Consider the following 15,437-nt stretch of genomic DNA (forward strand, 5'->3'; position numbering starts at 1 on the left):
GACTTCTGGGCTCATACACAATATTCAGACAATGAATTTGAGTGTCAACTGATGGACAGCCTCGTCTCGATATAGAACATAGTAATAAGTATCTCAAATGTATCTAAAGTCCAGTTTGAGCCAACGTTTAACAGACTTCCTTTGACTCACCAGTTGTTACGTTTGGTTTTAACAACCTGCAAAATTTAGATTAACCAAATTTGGCTGTAAGACTTTGAGCCCATTAGATTACCTAAAGCAAGAGGGAGAGTTGAAGGTATTTTGCTGCGTAATTTACACACTTTACATCTTTACCTAAATAATGAGAAAGGAAACTGTACTTGATAGTAGAGAACGGGGAAATGTAGCAGTGCTGTCATGAACACCTTGGATTTCTCTCATGATGCGCAAACAGGAAGCCCTCGGTGGACCAATTAATACAGACAGAGAGAGCAGTCAGCGATTTCCTGGGAGACCCTCCAACTTCACCAGCTACTATCTCAATCTGGTCTCCATTACAACCACATTTATCTAGATTGCATCAGGTTGCCGTTCTACAAATCTCTCAAAGCCACTCATATGGTAGCGACCATACGGTGGGCTTTTTGCTGAATAGCTCCTCTGTAACAGAGCTGTCCCTTTAAATGACTCAGATTAACACAGATGGACTTGTGTGTATCGAGTCCTACACAGAACGTTTTACTCATATTCAATATAATTTGCAGACGCATCATTTGTGTGAACTCTGTTCAAAGAAGATTCGCTTTGTGTGGAAACAACTCCTCTTAAGCCATTCTGGATAAAGTGATTATGTGCAATCAACTCAAGTTAGATGTGCTCAGTGGACAGCTCTATTAGAGGCTAGCCTGTAGTGTCCCATCAGTATGCAAATTCAGCAAAACTGGAAATAAAAAACATTGGTTTTGGCAAAATAATAATGCAACTCAGCAAATCAGATGGAGGAATGGTGAGGCAAGGAGGGGTGCAGAAAGTGAGGTGGTGGGAAAACCGCAGGTATGGAGAGAGAGAGAGAGAGAGAGAGAGAGAGAGAGAGAGAGATGCAAATCCCATGGCAACAGCAACCAGAAAACAAGTCTAAAATAGGGGGCAGTGTCCGCTATTACTATAGCAACAGGAGAACAGCACATTCACTCAGCGTCGGGATTTGCTGAAAGGAGAAAAACAAAGCTTTATTCCTCACATAATTGTTATTGACAGTCTTTACAAGTAAATTAATTTGGATCCGACAGCTGTGTCTCACTAAATTATCCATGAAACTAAGGATTCTCAAAGTACATTAGGATAACAGTCAACAACAGAGAGGGAATAATGCAGCTCCCATTATTCTCTAACACTGTGTCATTTCATCAGACAATGCCCCTGGTGACGTTAATATCCATATGAGCTGACAACTATTGATTAAATATGTCAAAGAAGAAATTGAAATCATGATTTGAAATAATTAACAATAGAGTAAGTACAAAGTAATAATACAGAGAGACTGTACGCCTTTGATGACAACATGGATTCCTATTATAGAGTATCTTTTAAGTCTTGCCATGAATGACACTCATTTGCTCTGTCTATCTGTCTAATCAGTCAAACATTGACCACCACAAGCTCTTCTGTGTTCACGGTGTATTAATGAGCTTTATAACTGTAACAACGCTTTTCCTCAGCTTTAAACTCCGCTGCACTGATATCCACGCCCGGTTTGTTTACTTGAAACATGTGCACAGTCTGCACTGCAGGAGAAAAAAAAAAAAAAGATAACAACACAGCGATGCTCTTGCCTTGCCTACCGTCGACCAATCAGATTTCACCTGTAGCCCATTCCAACCAATGGCAGCACGGCAGTCTGAGCACGCGCAGCCAATCGCTCTGAGCGTGGACCACTGATGCAACGGAGATGCAACAGACTTTCTCTACTGAACAACAAAGTGCGTTTTGAATCAAATAGTCCCCCTCCAAAAAAATACCACCGTGCCACATAGTAAGGTACAGTCTCTGAGCTGTATTGGTGTGTGTTTGAGAGCCGTGTTCACGTAAATCAAGCCTATTAGCAGGTGGTGGAGTGTTATTTAAAGCAGCGGTCTACACCGTCGAGCCCAGAAACTGGCGGCACTGCCCCGTCTCTATAGCAACAAAGGGCTAAAGAAAAAACAATGACGAGAGCGTTACAGTCATGTGATTACTTTTCGGATTACTACCGAGATATAAACAGTAAAACAGCCCCTTCCGCTGTGACATGTCCCTGTTTTATTGAATTAATTACCCTCAGATAGTAGCAGGTAATTTTTTACTACATTTAAATTCTAAACTAACGTTAGTTTTGCAAATAATGCTAAAAGTGTTGCCTTTCTCTCTCTCTCTCTCTCTCTCTCTTTATATATATATATATTATTTTCTCTCAACAGGAGCAAAGTTTATGAAGGTGAAAGAAACTGCCATGACAGCTAATCATTACATACTACAATGAGAGTCGGTACTACTTTTGAAAGAAGCATCAAGGAACGAGTAACTCTACTTTTTATAACGGAGCCCCGGCAGTGAGGTTGTGGGATGTCCTTCGGTGAGACGCGGCGGGTGGGGGCGGAGGGATCTACGCTCGGCAGCACGGTTTGCCCCGGTGACGCAGTCGGTTGCTAGGTGTGAATGAACTGATGCTTTCTCACAATTAAGCAGCGCCTCAGTTTACAGGTCGGACACAACAAAGCAACAACTCGTCTGTTTTGTTTTTGTTAGCGCTGCCCCGGATATTCCGAGCTAAAACATGGCTCTTTAAACTCGTGAAGTTGTCGGACCCGAGAAGAAGTCGTGCTTTGCTTTAGCAACGCACCCCCAAGTGCTCTACATTTTTCTCTGCAATAATGGAGTAAGTGGATCTGTCTCGACTCGCTTTATCCGTTCAGCTGTGTAAAGTGTGTCACTGTGTTGTTGTTACAGTTTTCAGCTTGTTGTGCCTGCTTGTCACAAGTGGTTACAGCCACAGTGGTGTTTTACCTGCTTTCTTTACACAGTTTATTCTTTTTTTTAATATCTTCATATGACTGGATATAACATGTGCTTAAATTCCAGGTTTCTTTAATGGCGTTGTGTCCGGGGTTGAGGTTGATTGTGGTTGTTTGGTTGGGTTGTGATAAAAGTGCGTGGCAGAGTTACTGTGTGATGGCATTATAGTAACTTATATATCATATAAATGTACAACCTGCAGCCCATGTTCTGCACACTGGAGATGCAGCATCACACTTTTCATTTGTATGTTTACACACATTATCATTTAGTATATTTAATTACATTCACCTAAACTGCTTAAGTGGTCAAACAGATGTGCGATTACTTTGAAAGGGACATGCGATCTGAAGCAGCGGATCTGCATTAATCCGATTTAATGATCAGAGTCTCCAGAGTTGAGTTGGAGCTTCTTGGCAACAGTTGAAGGCGTCACCAGGTCCCACGTGTTTTGAGGACGTCAAGTGCATTTTGCTTTGAGGCAGGTCAAAGCCCAAAGGACACACACCCACCTCAGTGTCACTGACTGTGGCAGTTCTGAGGGTTGGTTTTTGAAATAGTTGATTTTAAATTATAGTTTTATTTAATTGGTATTGTTTGTGTTGTTTATTGACATATTGTTGTCAAAGGTGCATGTTCTGGAGAGTTAATTGCATGTAATGATCCTTGCAGGTGATTTCCTGACTGTAGCCCCTCGGTCAGCAGACTGAGTCATGTTGAGAAACTTGCTGAGGGCAGCAGTAGTGATATTCCTGATCCCATCAGTGGACTGAATGAGTTGCATCTTTTTATCAGCACATTTCTGATCTGTTTTGTGTTTACCCTCTAGGTTTCATTATGCTCACCCAGCCCTGCTCTCTGTGGCCCATCTGTCAGACCCTGCTTGCTCTCAACATATGTTTGGACTTGGACTGAATCAAAGCACCAACAGACAAAATGATGGCAACATCAGCTCCTGTTTGGAAGACTCTTCGTGTCTGCCCGGCAGACCCCCTCGCTCTCTCTCACCCACAGGCTAACCACAGCCAATCACAGGGGTGCAGGGGGGAGGTGTCAGAGGAGAGTCAGCACTTAATTGGTGAGTTGCAGCGAGTACGCTTTTTTATATTTTTCCCCATTTCAGGTGGGCTCGGCACTGCAGCACATTCGTCCTTCTTGAACAGTAAGTAATAAACTAGCTACGTCTTAATGTGCCGCTATGCTGCAACTATATTTAGAAGAAAAAAAATCATGTTTTGCATTTACTATCGTCGATCAGATTTTGCCTTTAGAAAAATGCTATGTGCAGTGTTGGGTGACTGCTATTTTTTGTAACATTTGCATGAACGTTATTTAGCTGTGATATTCTCCTCCACCAAGCAGCATGTAACGACTGCATTCATTTTCTCTCCTTTATAGGTGATGGTCTCACTGACTGGATGACGGAAGAAGTGGATTTCTCCTCGTACCTCCCAAACCCTCCTTCCCCTCCCTCCTCCACCAATGCCTCCCTTCCCCCTTCACCCCTTCAGAATGATATCCAGGTGCCCTCTGACTTGGAGGTCATGACCTCTCTGCTGCAAGAGGAACTGGCCCAACTAGAGGACTACTTCCTGTCTGAACCACTGCCAGAGAAAGGGCCGAGGCTGGGAAAATGCGACAGGGGTCCACTGCCGGCGGGTCCTCAGCCGTACAGTCAGCTGCCATACGCATCATACTCTACATCCAACCAATCGGAATCCAGCCCACTTCTTGTTACCCTGGCAACGGGAGAACTGGACCTGCTCAGTATCTGTGGCGGGCCCATTGGGCGATCCAAAATACCAAGACACGCCCCATATAGCTGCAGTCGCCCCAGTGGGTGTGGTAGGAAAAGGGTTCCTGATGGTGTGAGGTTCAGTGAAGGCTACGATAACAGTTCATTGAGTTCCAAAGGAAGTAACTCAGGTAACTCAGCGGCGACCCTTACAGGTAACTATGGCTGTGTAGAGGACGAGCAGCTGGTAGGGAAAAGCTACTGTCTGGGTAGTGCAGTCGAGGTCAGGAGATGTGCCGTTCTACCGAAAGAAGAGAAGAATTGCTGTTTCAGTCAAGATGTCGTAGGTGGTGCGAAGGTTGTTGGTGGTGGATTTGGCTTTGGTGGATCACTTGATGTCCCACATAAGAAAGAGGATCTGCTGATGTATAGCATGAGGGAGGTCAGCGGAGGCACTGGCAACAACGAGGTGCTGAATAGTATCAAAACTAGTGTGGAGGTGACAAAAGCCACTGTTTCTTGGAAGTCAGAGAGCAGCGAAGGTTGTTACCTTCCAGCAACGCCGCAGTCTGAGGCCTATCATAGCTTTTTAGGCAACATCAACGAACAGGTGAAATCAGAGAGTCTTCAGATAGGGCAACATGATTTACACTGTAATTTCCTGGAGGATCAGGGCCCAGAGTGTCTTTTAATGGCTAGGGAGAGTCTGAACATGGAGTCTTCAGGGCACAGACAAGCCTGCAGGCTGAAGGAAGACCACTGTGATTTGCAATACGATGTGGACATCATCCCAGCTGAAGGCGGCGAGCGCAAACAGAAGAAGAGAGATCAGAACAAAACTGCCGCTCACAGGTAAGTTTTAGTTTCTGCTCGACGAAATATAACGTTTGACGTGATGTGACAGGTGAAGAGCTTCATTCAATCTTTGTCTTGCCTAACGCAGGTATCGCCAGCGAAAAAGGGCGGAGCTAGATTCTTTGGAGGAACAGTTGCATTGCCTTGAAGGGAGGAACCGGGAGCTCCGGGACAAGGCAGAGTCGGTAGAACGAGAAATCCAGTATGTCAAAGACCTGCTGATTGAAGTTTACAAGGCCCGCAGCCAAAGGCACAAGCAGGACACCACAGCATAACACCAAGCTCCTGCAAGTACTCTTAAAGGGGGCGGAACAGGGAAAATGTTTGTGTCTTTAAGATTGTTTAATGAATTTTTTTTTTTTCATGGCGGGCGGGGTAAATGCATGCTTTGCTAACGTGAATTATTTTTTACCTTTTAAACCAACACTCCTATCCAATGCTTCCATTGCTTTCGCACTCTGATCACTTGAGCGTGCACTGTGGCGTTCCAATGCTTTAACGACAATCATTTTTAATAGATCTCACACTGCGTGAATCTACTGATTGAAATACGGTTATTTCTGAAGAAGTAATGCTATTCATTATGCAGGTTTAATATTTTTAATAGCCTTACATTGGAATTGATGTCAGCAATAGAATTTAATGTTGTTTTTTTATTTATTTTTATTTGCCATTACATTTTCAGTAGTTGAAGTAGACAAATATGTTGTTGTTGTTGTCCACATGTGAAACAGCATCATTTCATTTTGAGCACATCTTTCAAACCTCCCTTGAACGGCAGATATTTAAAATGCTATGAATATTTTAAAATATTGGAATTGACTTTAACATTGCGAAAAAGATCCGCTGATATACAGAAGAGCAAACAACTTTTCGTCATCCACCTTAGCAAAAATCTACCATTTTTATCATTTAATATTGTTTGTTTTTATTTGACAAAGTGTTGGATTGACTTCAGGTTTAGTGCAGCCCTAATTATTATTAGATATTCTGATTTGTAAGTTTTAAGCATGTAGTTCTTTTTTTCCTTTTTTGTTTTGCTAAAGGTCAAACATCTACATTTTACCCTGCTTTGTTAGAAACGTTACTTTGTCTGCTGTATTTATTTTATTTTCTGGATTTTTGTATTACTTTAAAAAAAAAAATTACTTATTTTTTTCCAGCAGCGATTGCAAATAATGTCCAAATAATACATTCTGTGACCAAAATAGAACTTATTTATCATTTGCACAGTTTTGAAGGTGGAAACATTTTATTGTGTTTGTGACGATTTGTAAAATTGTCTTCTTTTGCATATTGCAAATTAAATTAATCAATTTTTGCAGCTCAGGATATGCAATTTGTCCTCCAGTCCTACAAATGTCAGTGGATGATTGAGACTACTGTCCTTTTTTATTTCACTGCTACTGACTTACAAATTTTCCTGTTTGATGTAAAAAAAAAAGAAGAAGAAAAAAAAAGGCTTTCCTTATTGTACAAATATTGTAACTTGTGGAGATTTAGCAGCCTCCTTCTGCATGTTTTTCCATTAACATACTCTCTCTCTCTCTTTGAATAGAAAATGTAGGATTTTAGAAACAAGTCTGGGATTCTTTCTCTACACTGCTTGTTAAGGCAATAAGTTTTATAGGCCTCTGGCTGATCTGCACTAATTTGTAACAACTTTTGTATGTTCAGAGAGTGGAGTGTGTTAGCCTTTCCTTTGTAGAAAATTAACTGGGGAATAAAATCTCATTAGATTATTTGTTGAGGCTTTTGCAGTGTTAGCTTTGGTGTAAGAGGATACTGTCTGAGTTATTTTACAATTAATTTGTTGCTAAGCAAATAACCACTACTGTTACTGCCTATACCGAGGATAGATTTCTTTCTATGCATATTTATTTTAGACAATCTTGGATATGAGCGCTGACTTATAGACATGTATTTATAACGTTTGTCCAGCTTTTGGAAAGAAATTCATGTCACATGTTTGACCCCCTCTGCGGTGTACTATCAACTCCGATTGTTGAAACCAAAAATGTGTGATGACAGAACATTATAACGCTTTGTAATGTCAAGTTCATTTACCCATATATGCATATTTACTTTGTGTGATGTCAACTCTTTTTTTTTTTTCCTTTAAAAAAATAAAGTGTGTCTCCAACTCAGTTCGGTGTGCTTCTTCACTGTCTCCGAGGCGGGGAGAGGACAGGAAATGGTTTTCACTGTACCGACTGTTTTAATGATCATTAATTACAATCTAACTGAGCTTGAAAACAACTCCTGCCTTTTTTTAAATCTTAATAAATCTGTGGAACCGTCAGGGCCTGATGGACGCCGACAAGCGCTCCTTCCGGATCCGACCCCGCGGCCCGGACGCTTGGGAGCGAACGATAACTTATAATTATTATCTTTATGAAGCCTTCTGGTTGAGTCGATGTTACCCTGCAAAATGAACGACTTAAAAAAAGGAATTAATTCAACGTCTAAACCTCCGAAAAATGCCTGTCTGCTGTTGGGAAAAAATACTGGTTGCAGTGGCCCGACAGTTCAATAAATCAAGTTGCTACATTTTATGTTGCGTAATAAAAAAATAAACTAAAATTTGCCTCAAAAGGCTTTAAAATCCTAAAACTTATGACGCCATCAATTCTTATGACCATATCGATCAATTTGTGTAACGAGACACATCCGCCTAAAAATCAATAACTTGCGCTGTACTTAAACACATCTACAAAAACTACAACCTGTGCTGCTGTGATAGGAGACAGATTTCTCATACAAAAGTTAATGAATTCACCTATCTTCTTCTATAACCGCGATTCATGACTATTACTGCGGAGTAGGAAAGGTAAAGGAATATTTCCACTAATTAAATACAAACTGCCGTCCTTTATGCGGAGTTTCGATTAATTATAGTCTCATGTAATTTGAAGTGGTGTCATGAAACGAAACATCAGATAACAGTAATGACAGACTTTCAACACACAACCACAATATTGGTGCCAACAAAGATTTTAATTTAGAAAAGTGACTTTTTATTTGTGACATTTTCATTCTGTGTATTGGTAAAAAAAAAACATTTTAAAGACACACTTTAGATAGAAAATAATAAACAGGGGATATGATCATTGTCTGTAGTCCTTGAACACAGTATTCAAGAGAGTAGGAAGTTGTATTGTAACGTAAGGAAAGAGGAGAATTCTTCACACAGGGCATTAAGATCTGCTGTCCTTCCTGGTGAACTGGACTCACAGCTGTTCAATGAGCCCATGATAGTCGCATTGTTGAGGTGTACGTTGTGAAGCCTGAAGAAGTTTCTTACTGGCATCGAGGGAGATCAGGACCTTCAAATAAATGCAAAAGAGAGTGACTAACCCGGAAATATTTTAGATTCATACCTGTTCAAAGTGCCAATATGCAATGAACTATGAGCAGTAAACAAATGTATGGAATGAATGAGATCAGGGCAATGCTGCCGATGAAGAGGTTAGCCCTGAAGGCATTAGAGGGAAATTGTTTTCCTTCATAAAGAAACTAAATATTCTCTTATAGCCAATTAGTTATAGTTAGTTATATTACATTCGTTATGTAACAACTACAAAAAGCTCTTTCTAACCAGAAACAGACTCATTGTAATGCTGACACCTTCCCTCCTGTAGCCTGTTCATCTCATTACCTGACGTATCGTGTCCTGCTCGCTGTACAGGCACAGGGTCGCTATGGCAGCTTGTCTCACTGCATTATGGGAATCCGTGCATGCAGCTCTTAGGAGTGAGCTGGGCACATCTTCCTCCAACAACAAGGACACAGCGCCATCAACATATACCAGGTTTCCCAGGGCTGCACAACAGTGCCGGCGCGTGAGGGCATCTGGGTCAGTGACAAGAGACGCCAGCATGGCTGCCGTCCTCCTGGCTTCCTCTACCCACTCGCGCCCCTGCTCATCGTCCACTCCCTGTTCTACTAAAGTTGCCAAATGTCCTGCTGCTGCCTCGCTGCGTTTATTTTGTCCCGTCTCTTTGCCCCACCCTGCAGTGTCACTGCCCTTTCCTTTGGACCTACCCATTTTAAACCCTGCCCCTGCCGCAATATATCCCAACCAGTTCCCGACTGCCCTGCAAGCCATCCGCCGTACAGGCATGCAGGAATCATGAAGACACTCGATCATGCTTTTGAAAATGTCAGGTTGCAGGGTGTGCAGTGTAGGAGGCCTGAACGGATCTAAATGTCCCAAAAGTCTGCATGTGGCGGCCCTGATCTGGTCATGAGAGTGAGCCAGCGCCTGGTGCAGCACTGAGGCTTCCAGGTGAAGTTGAAGGTGGGCGGGCCGAGGGGAACAGCGGGCTTCTTGGGACAGTAGAGTTAGGAGCTCCACGGCAGAATCCCACAGCACATCCAGCTGCAGCAAGTGAGCGAGCAAAGAGCTGGCAGTTCTGGTTAGCGGAGCCGGGTGTTTGGAGGCAGTGAGCTGGCTGCTCCTGGGTGGCGCCAAAAAGCCACTAGCAGCTTTTCTGAGGCGGGGAACTGAGCGCTCTGGGTCACACAGGAGCAAACGGCTCAGCAGGGAGAGAGGCAGCTCCAGGAGCGGAGGAGGAAGAGTTTGAATTACCTGCCAAAGCGCGGAAAAACAAAATCATCCAGACAACTCATCACAGATCAAACAGCTAACAACAAACAACACAATACTCTCACAAGAGACATTAGGATGTACAGTAGTGTGTGCCTGATGTGAGCCTGTTGCAAGAGTTATTCTGTGTTGCATCAGAGAATTATATTTATCAGCGAGGTCTTTATCGGAGCATGGAAAGGCCCTAACCTGCAGGAGGCTTGTAACAATACCACAACTGTCGTACAACTGGAAAATCGTGGACATGGTGTGTGGAGGCAGGTCCAGGGCGAACGGAAAGCACAACAAGTGGCAGCTCAACACGGACAGGCTGTCGTGACTCAGATCCAGCTCAAGTCTCTCAGGACCGCCTCCAGCAAACAAATGAAGACTGTGGGGTATAAAAGATGTTATTGTTAGCTCCAGGCGTAGTAGCTGTGCTGCTCTAAGATCGGCGGTACAAATGAAACAGTACGTTAATTAGGAAATCTGAATACCAACCAGTCAGTGCCCAGCAGCCTGCCAAGAGTGTATACACACTTTGATTCAAAGTCAGAAAACAGAGGAATGCACGAGTATGGATCCTTGGTGTAGACGAACAGCGCGGTAGACAAAAAGGAATGCAGTCCTGATGTTGAAAGAAAATGAAAAGTAAAAAACATGCACAAAAGGGTTTTTAATACGGAGGGCTTCAGAGAATACGCATATTTACCATGTGCCGAACAGAAGTCTGAGTCTATTGCTGTCTTTGATAGTGAAGTACCAATTCTTTTACATAGATCCAGAAACATGACTGGATCTAAACATGAAGATCCAGAGCCATTTTCGTGCTGTTAAAAGAAAAAGAAATGCTGTCTTATCTCCGTTATCCACCCAGTCAAATGTTTTATCAGTGTGTAGTTATTGTCTGACCTCAGAGAGTGTGTACAGGAGTAAAGAGAGGATGCCATCACAGAGTCCCCAGCCAGAGGGAAGAGAAAGCTGAGGCTGACGAGGCAGAGGACACAACCGTGAATCACTTTAAACTCACAATTTGCCAAATATGCAAATGACTTCTCAAAGATTCAGTACCTCATACGAGTCCAAAAGCAGGTTTTTCATCAAGGAAGTTAGATTGTCCATATCAACCTGGATCTCAACATCGAGTTTTGTTAACAGAGACAAAACAGAGGCTGCTAGAGGCTAAAGAAGAGATCACAAAATCAGCTGTGTCACATAACAAGCTAAGTGTAAAACCATGTGCAGTATATCCTCATGAATACTTACTGCTAAAGGAATGAGGTTTGGGTGACTGAGAATTGTGACGAAGGGCTTGGTGAACTCTTCCAGTCTACAGTAAGAGAAAAGAGGATCATCTGCCTGCAACAGTTGATTGACTGTGAAGTAGTCATTCACTTGGATACATACAGCATTAAAAAAATCAACACAATCAGCTTCAGTGAAGAAAGGAAAAATCAAACCTGTTATCTTCTTCCACCCAGTCACTGTGCTTCTCCCAGTAGATCATGAGCACAACAATAATTTCTCCAAGCACTGGCACACTCCATGGTTGCTAAAAAAAAGTATAAAAAGAAAAAAGAATTTACAAAAAAGTCAGGATTACTGTTGCAGGAATGATGTATTGTTAAAAATGCCCCATTCATGAGCTACAACCTTGCTGGAATTTGAGTTTTCTACAGTATCATGGATTAGGTCAAAGAGGACATGGGGTAGCCCAAGTTCCCGGCCGATTTGGTACGACTTCTCGAGGTCAGAGGTCAGAATCAGGTTGTGTAAGACCTTCAGCGGCCGGTGAATTTGCCACGTTTCTTCAACCACGCCACCTGTTAGCTGACCAAAACAAAGAAAAAGACTAAATGCAAAATAACTGTATAATCCATTTATGCGCAGTTGAAAGTTGTACCTAATTACCTGAGCTTTAAATGTCAGGATCTTGGATTTAAGTTGAGGTATGATGGCACTGTGGTTTAACACTTCTTTCTCCTGCCTGCTCGGGTCTGATTCTTGTGCCAGTTTCTCCCAATAGTCCTCACTGTCAAAATCCTGAGGGGGAACAAGGAATTATTGATACTGTAGGGCACATCTTCCTTGAAGAAAGCAACCAGTTTCTCTATTATCAGGACCGATTTGCAACAGGAAGAGAATATAAACTCACTATTATAAAACACATTTTCTAAACAGACAATGTATTATTACCACAAGAAAAAGCAGCTGACACCAACCTGCCTGTGCAGTGTGATCTGACTGTCCTCACTGCATCTCCGCACTAGTCCTGGTCCAACCTCTACAGAGGGGAACTCCTGTTCATAGTCCCTGCTGATCTGACCCCTGCAGATGACGTACACATAACTGTTAACACCTCAGTCTGCTCGGCTAGTATATTATATACTTATTCTAAACTTCCATAAACACCTGTTCTTTGATCTCATGCAGGCTTGACTCTTTGGGTTGAGGCTTTGATTGGCAGCTGTCATGGGTTTGGCTCGAGGAGATGCCGCCGCCACGGTAGAGTTGTCCCTTTCATTTCCCACTCCATCCTTCTTTTTCTGTTAATGTATACAGAACAGCTTAAAGCTCCCCCGTGAATTTCCATGTGACTAATCTAAGAATGAGAAATTGATTTGTGACTGACTTTAACACCGTCACTGCCCTCTGGTTTCCCCCTGTTGCTGTTGTCCTTCTGCTCCCTGGCCTTTCGCAATAGCCTGCTCTCTCCAGAAGTCGGCACCGTCTTCGCTGCCACTTGCTGAAGTTTCCGCGCCAGCATATCTGGGCTGGGCGTGACTGTCAGAGGGCTGAAAACACTTGTGTCTGACAGCACTGTGCCAACACATCAGTGTGGGAAGAAAACAGTCAAAATCAGACAGAGTCATCTCAAACACAGACCAGCATCATGCATGTTTGGAAATGGAAATGAAGAGTTAGAAGCATCACCTGGAACACCATCGGCAACAAAGGGATGGTGCAAGAGGTCTGGCCACGACAACCGCTTCTGAGGGTCTTTGGTCAACAAACCTTTTAGGAAACTCTGTAAGGGAAATATCAGATAAGCACTTTAATTAAGGCAATATATTCTGTTTGTCATACAGTGCTGGCTTTGACCCAAACATGATACAGCACGACTAGACCGTATCTGTGCTGCACTGTACCGTGCAGGTGTCGCTCATAGTGTCAGGCCATTTGACTGGGTCTCTCACTATAAGCTGCACCAGGTGGAAGATGGAGTTCGTGTAGAACGGAGGCGCCCCCGTGTGGAGTTCATAAAGGATGCAGCCCAGAGACCAGAGATCAGCAGTGTGGTCATATGGCTTCTCCCCCACCAGCTCAGGAGACATGTACAGTGGTGTTCCCTTGATAGAAGTCAGCACCAAGGTGGAGACGCTCATGGCCCTCGCAAACCTACAGCGAGATTGCATCACATATGGTTTATCTTTGAGGGAGTGATTAATACGGCTACTTTTTCTTTCAAATAATCAACATCTACCTACCCGAAGTCACACAGTTTCACCACCCCACTTTTCCCCAACAGTATATTTTGTGGCTTCATGTCACGATGAAGAATGCGATGGGAGTGTAAGTAATACAGAGCTGAGACCAGCTGGCAGGCAATCTCACGGACCTTGGAAGAAGGGAAGAAGGAGCAAATTAGACTTAGACTTCTCTTTATTCCCTGTTATTGATCCCTTTTTGCGGATCACTCGCAAGTTAAATTGCGCATCTCCAGCAGCCTTACCACAAAAACAGCTGTAAGACAAAAATAAAGACGAGGCTAATGACAAAGAAATACGAGGGGTATCAGAACAATAGAACTGCCTTTGCTGATATACTAGGCCCGACGCACAAGTGACCAATCCAAACAGTGCACACACATTAAAGCCTCCTCTAGCTATAGTATTTAAATAGGAGATAAGCAGAACTCAAAAATAGAAAGAGAAAAGAAAGATAAATGAGAATCAAATAAGATAAATGTAGCAGAACTGGTACGTAAAGCGAGGATGAAAATGTTTAGTCATGCAAGAACCGATTGATGAAATTCACGGTGCACTTGGATAGAAATATAATATACTCCCTACCCTGCGGCAAGCCACATCATCCTCCCAAGGACCTGAACCAAGCTGACCCTCTGGCATACTCAGTTACACCACCAACCTGTTGGAAACACAGATGAGATTATTGAACATTTCAGTTGGTGTGTTGCGCTGGATCAGAAAAACAAAGATGCGTTCGCTGCTGTTTTTACAGACCTCAGATGTTCAGGTCTCCAGAGCGTTCGTCAAAGGGAGTGAGACAGAGTACTGTGGATGTTGAAGAGCCATCGATGATCTCCAATCCGCTCCCTCATCTGAGAGCGCGGCCGCAGCGTCCTTTTGTTCGAGAACGACCCAACAGGGGCGGGCCTTGCATCCACCGAAAACGCTAATATCTCACGAGACGCCACCACGGTTCATAACCGGCACGGCGGTAGGAGACACGCACGTTGAACGGTAATGTCGGCGCCGAGCGACGAGAGGCGGACGACGGCAGCAGCCACGGGCAACGAACCTTGAGAGGACCAGTGTTCATGAACGGGGGAAGAGAGCGTGGTAACAAAACTGCCGGCCGGGGGCGCGCGGAGAATAACTTATACAGGCCAGATAAAAGCTTTTCACGTCCAATTGTAGGCAGCTCGCACCCAAACGAGCCTCGTCCCACCCAGCTCCTAAAACATCGTGATTACCCGAATTCATGTCACACAACCGGGAGATAACGTAAACGTTACGCAGTCACGGCCAGAGTGTAACCGTGGTTATGGTACGTTAACAGGCGGCTTGTTGTCATATCACTTATGGAAGTACTGTAGTGATACTTGGATTCAAAACTTGTAATACCTTTATGCGAAAGTACGGCCTTAGATAAGCCCCCGTATGAAGGATGATAATGTTAAGTGTAGTATCGCGTGCAGCTCATGCAGCTGTGTGCCGATACTTTCATGGATGTGGGAAAAGGAACTGGAACAGAGAGCGAGAAGTCTGAACTGCCGTGATTACAAAACAACCAGTAACCAAAAGGACAGTAGCTTAAAGTTTAACCTTGCGACACACATAGACTGCAGTATGTAGAGTGGTGGCCGTTGCCTAGAGAGTTATATTTTTACAAACGGACCAGTTGTTTTAATAGTTTGACAGTCGTTTTTCCCAAAAACTTTTCCGTTCGTAAAAACTGTCGTGTAATGAAAAAGGTTGTTTAAAGAAAAACAAACAGTGGGCGGGTCAAGAAGACAAGTTCCCC

At 43.3% G+C, this 15,437-nt stretch overlaps 2 protein-coding genes across 2 annotated transcripts; one reads left to right on the top strand and one right to left on the bottom strand.

Moving 5' to 3' along the window:
• The first annotated feature begins 2,405 nt into the window (after window positions 1–2,405).
• atf5a (activating transcription factor 5a) lies at window positions 2,406–7,728 on the top strand. The gene is made up of 4 exons (XM_035665970.1): window positions 2,406–2,854; window positions 3,821–4,069; window positions 4,390–5,578; window positions 5,670–7,728. The coding sequence occupies exons 2-4, from the start codon at window positions 3,928–3,930 to the stop codon at window positions 5,854–5,856; spliced, it is 1,518 nt and encodes a 505-aa protein (XP_035521863.1). The 5' UTR covers window positions 2,406–2,854; window positions 3,821–3,927; the 3' UTR covers window positions 5,857–7,728.
• Window positions 7,729–8,580: 852 nt separating this feature from the next.
• Window positions 8,581–14,299, bottom strand: stk36 (serine/threonine kinase 36 (fused homolog, Drosophila)). The gene is made up of 18 exons (XM_035666894.1): window positions 14,243–14,299; window positions 13,658–13,788; window positions 13,319–13,568; window positions 13,104–13,197; window positions 12,802–12,989; window positions 12,582–12,715; window positions 12,392–12,497; window positions 12,081–12,212; window positions 11,823–11,999; window positions 11,630–11,721; window positions 11,436–11,499; window positions 11,241–11,351; window positions 11,082–11,156; window positions 10,882–10,999; window positions 10,671–10,797; window positions 10,380–10,560; window positions 9,240–10,172; window positions 8,581–8,907 (listed from the first exon to the last, which is right to left on the bottom strand). Exons 1-18 carry the CDS (start codon window positions 14,297–14,299, stop codon window positions 8,812–8,814), a joined length of 3,066 nt encoding a protein of 1,021 aa, XP_035522787.1. The 3' UTR covers window positions 8,581–8,811.
• Window positions 14,300–15,437: the final 1,138 nt, after the last annotated feature.

This window comes from Morone saxatilis, unplaced genomic scaffold (assembly GCF_004916995.1).
Source record: "Morone saxatilis isolate NCDOM2014 unplaced genomic scaffold, NCSU_SB_2.0 Contig20, whole genome shotgun sequence".
Taxonomy (NCBI): domain Eukaryota; kingdom Metazoa; phylum Chordata; class Actinopteri; family Moronidae; genus Morone; species Morone saxatilis.

Bases quoted from the DNA above. Each gene is read 5' to 3' on its own strand.
- atf5a (XM_035665970.1), top strand. From the start codon at position 3,928: ATGATGGCAACATCAGCTCCTGTTTGGAAGACTCTTCGTGTCTGCCCG. The intron at 4,070-4,389 runs GTGAGTTGCAGC...TCTCCTTTATAG, and splicing joins GGAGAGTCAGCACTTAATTG to GTGATGGTCTCACTGACTGG. The intron at 5,579-5,669 runs GTAAGTTTTAGT...TGCCTAACGCAG, and splicing joins AACAAAACTGCCGCTCACAG to GTATCGCCAGCGAAAAAGGG.
- stk36 (XM_035666894.1), bottom strand. From the start codon at position 14,299: ATGCCAGAGGGTCAGCTTGGTTCAGGTCCTTGGGAGGATGATGTGGCT. The intron at 11,500-11,629 runs GTTTGATTTTTC...CTCTTACTGTAG, and splicing joins TGGGTGGAAGAAGATAACAG to ACTGGAAGAGTTCACCAAGC. The intron at 10,173-10,379 runs GTTAGGGCCTTT...GCGCTTTGGCAG, and splicing joins TTGTTACAAGCCTCCTGCAG to GTAATTCAAACTCTTCCTCC.